Source organism: Dipodomys ordii, unplaced genomic scaffold, assembly GCF_000151885.1.
Source record: "Dipodomys ordii isolate 6190 unplaced genomic scaffold, Dord_2.0 Scaffold8, whole genome shotgun sequence".
In the NCBI taxonomy this organism is placed as follows: domain Eukaryota; kingdom Metazoa; phylum Chordata; class Mammalia; order Rodentia; family Heteromyidae; genus Dipodomys; species Dipodomys ordii.
In genome coordinates this window covers 10,827,481-10,830,037 of record NW_012267224.1, presented here as the reverse complement: position 1 = coordinate 10,830,037, position 2,557 = coordinate 10,827,481, and the positions used below count along the sequence as shown (strand labels likewise).

The window sequence follows — 2,557 nt, the reverse complement described above, 5'->3', positions numbered from 1 at the left end:
CCCCTCCCCCTCCCGCGGCGCCCCCCCCCCCCCCCCCAGGCTTGCCGTTCCAGCTGCGCGTACAGACTGGAGCCCTTCAGCTTCTGGACGACGTGGGCGATAATGAGCGACAGATCGGACTCCTCCGGCGGCATCGCCCCGGCCCCAGGCCGCCCCGCCGCGGGGACAGGCCGCCGGCACCGAGAGAACCGGCCACCGCCTCCCGCTGCTCCCGGACTCCGCCAGCGGGCGTTGCTAGGCAACGGCCCGGCTCGGTGTCCGTCTGTCTCCTGTCCCCTCCGCGTCCGCAGGCCGCAGCGCTTGAGTTCCGCCTGCAGAAGGAAAAATAAAATATAAAGACCGGTGGACTTCATTTCGTTTCGTTGTTCCTGGATAGTTTGATTTGAAAAACGAGAACAAAAGCTCATTTCTTCAGAGCTGCAAAGTCTTCTACGCACCCGGAGAACCCAGAGAATTGGGTGGTTTTTGATTTGTATTTTCCTGTACATTTCCCTTCCACCTCTCCATCTCTGCAGAAATAGGGCCGAGGAGCTGTGGAGGAGCCGTGGCCTTCCTAGACATGGGGGTGCACTGGGTTCAATTCCTAGGACTGCTAAATAATCTTTTAAATAATTTTTTGAATAACTGGGCTGTTGAGTGCAATGATACTGAAAAGTACATCCAAGAAATATCAGGCTCTGAGAGTAACTGTGTACTTTTGGAAGAACTTTGATTTCAGGCCTTCCATGTCTGCCCTTGTAAAATAAGCCTGCTTCACAGGATTCTGTGGCAATTAATGATACAAAAACTGTGAGGCTGTGAGGCACCGGTGGTTTAACCTGTAATCCTAGCTACTCAGGAGGCTGAGACAGGAGGATCATAGTTCAAAGCCAGCTCGGGGAGGAAAATCTGTGAGACTCCTATCTCACCAGTACACTAGCAAAAAGCTAGAAGTGGAGCGGTGAATCTACTGATAGAGCTCTAGCCTTGAGCAAAAGAGCTCAGGGACAGTGCCCAGGCCATAAATTCAAGTCCCAGGACACACACACACACACACACACACACACACACACACAATTGTGATGCTGCCTAGCACTGAATGTAACATTCAATTGTATTTCATTTTCTCTGCTTCCATCCTTTGCACTCATGCTCTAGAAATCAATATACAATGTCTTCTCATCTAAAGCTACTTATTAACCAAGAAACAGAGCAGTTTTCTGCAAAGCGTCCTCAATTAAAGGATAAATAAGACACTGTCAGTTTTCAGGTAATTTATATTTAGATTTCTCCATATATTCATTCATTGGATCATTTAGTATTCAACCTACAAAGCACTTACACCCAAAGAAATGCGTGAGCTCAAAGAGTTAATAAAATATGGTTCTTGTGTCAAGAAATTATATGAAATGTTTTTTAGAATTAAAAGTAACTGACAATGAATTCCAAAGATGGAATTTCCAGGAAGATGGCTAAGGAATAATGCACACCATATAATAATCTTACCAAAATAATCAAGAATTTTTCAGTTGTGTGTGTGTGCATGCATTTCAAGCAAAGCAAAAGTAGCATTTCAAGAAAACAGAACAAAACTGCTGTTAATGCTACTCTAGACTAGCTGTATCAAACTTTAATGTGCTAAGGAATAATCATAAGAGAACTTGTTAAATCAAATGTTCTGATATAGTACATCTCTGGTATCTAATACATTTATTATTGACTGGTTTCAGAAGATTGTGATGCTGATGGTTCAAAGGATACATTGTGAATGGCTAAGGAGATGAACAGGTAAACAACAAGAATTCAAAAGAATTGGCCCCTGGCTTCTATATACTATAGGTTGGCATTCCTCACACCATCATTTGGGTGATAATAAATAACAGACTTAATAATCCATTTGGTCAAAAGTGTTTTTTTATTAAACCAACTTTAGAAATTAATAACGCACACTTATTGTTCCTTCATGAAATATTCTGCCACAACTCAGAATTCAAACTTGTAGAATAGTAGATCTTGTCAACTCTTTGTAGTCCTACCATAGCACCTCCCTATCTATCCATGGATCTCCAACACAAACTCACTTGGAACAATAAAAACTAGGATGAATGTTCGTTTGAGACTGTGAATGTGTGACCAAAGAAATAAATGTGCTTACATAAGGTTAAGAAGGGCCATAGAACATAAAAGGAAAGAAGATGGAGCTGTGGCATGGAAGAAAAAGTAAGGTGTCTAAATTCAGAAAATATTGTAGCTCCTTCCTCTCAAGCCCTAGGAACTATAAGAGTCTCATCTAAAACAAGAGGGTAAAATACCAACAGGGTGGAATATTGTGAGGAATAAATGTACCTAACATTAAAATACTTATAAACATAAATAAAATATTGGAACTGAGATAAGTAAATAATTCCCAGTAGTATTGAAGTAAGGTAGTAAGAAGTAAATATAGCAATATTTTGGAAAGTGCCCAGAACAATTTTCATAGATAGGGCTTTAAATCTTTTAGGGGGACAGAGCTGTTCTGGAGTTTAAACTCCAGGCCTAATTCTTGCTAGGCAGTCTCTGCCACTGAGTCCTTTTT

General features: G+C 42.0%; 1 protein-coding gene across 1 annotated transcript in view; it reads right to left on the bottom strand.

The window, feature by feature from the left end:
- The window catches only part of Tbc1d19 (TBC1 domain family, member 19), a 94,807-nt gene extending 94,592 nt beyond the window's left edge, over positions 1-215 (bottom strand). The window contains exon 1 of the mRNA XM_013009195.1: positions 36-215. Coding sequence (XP_012864649.1) covers positions 36-134 — 99 coding nt within the window. The 5' untranslated portion in view covers positions 135-215. The remainder of the gene's footprint in view (positions 1-35) is intronic.
- Positions 216-2,557: the final 2,342 nt, after the last annotated feature.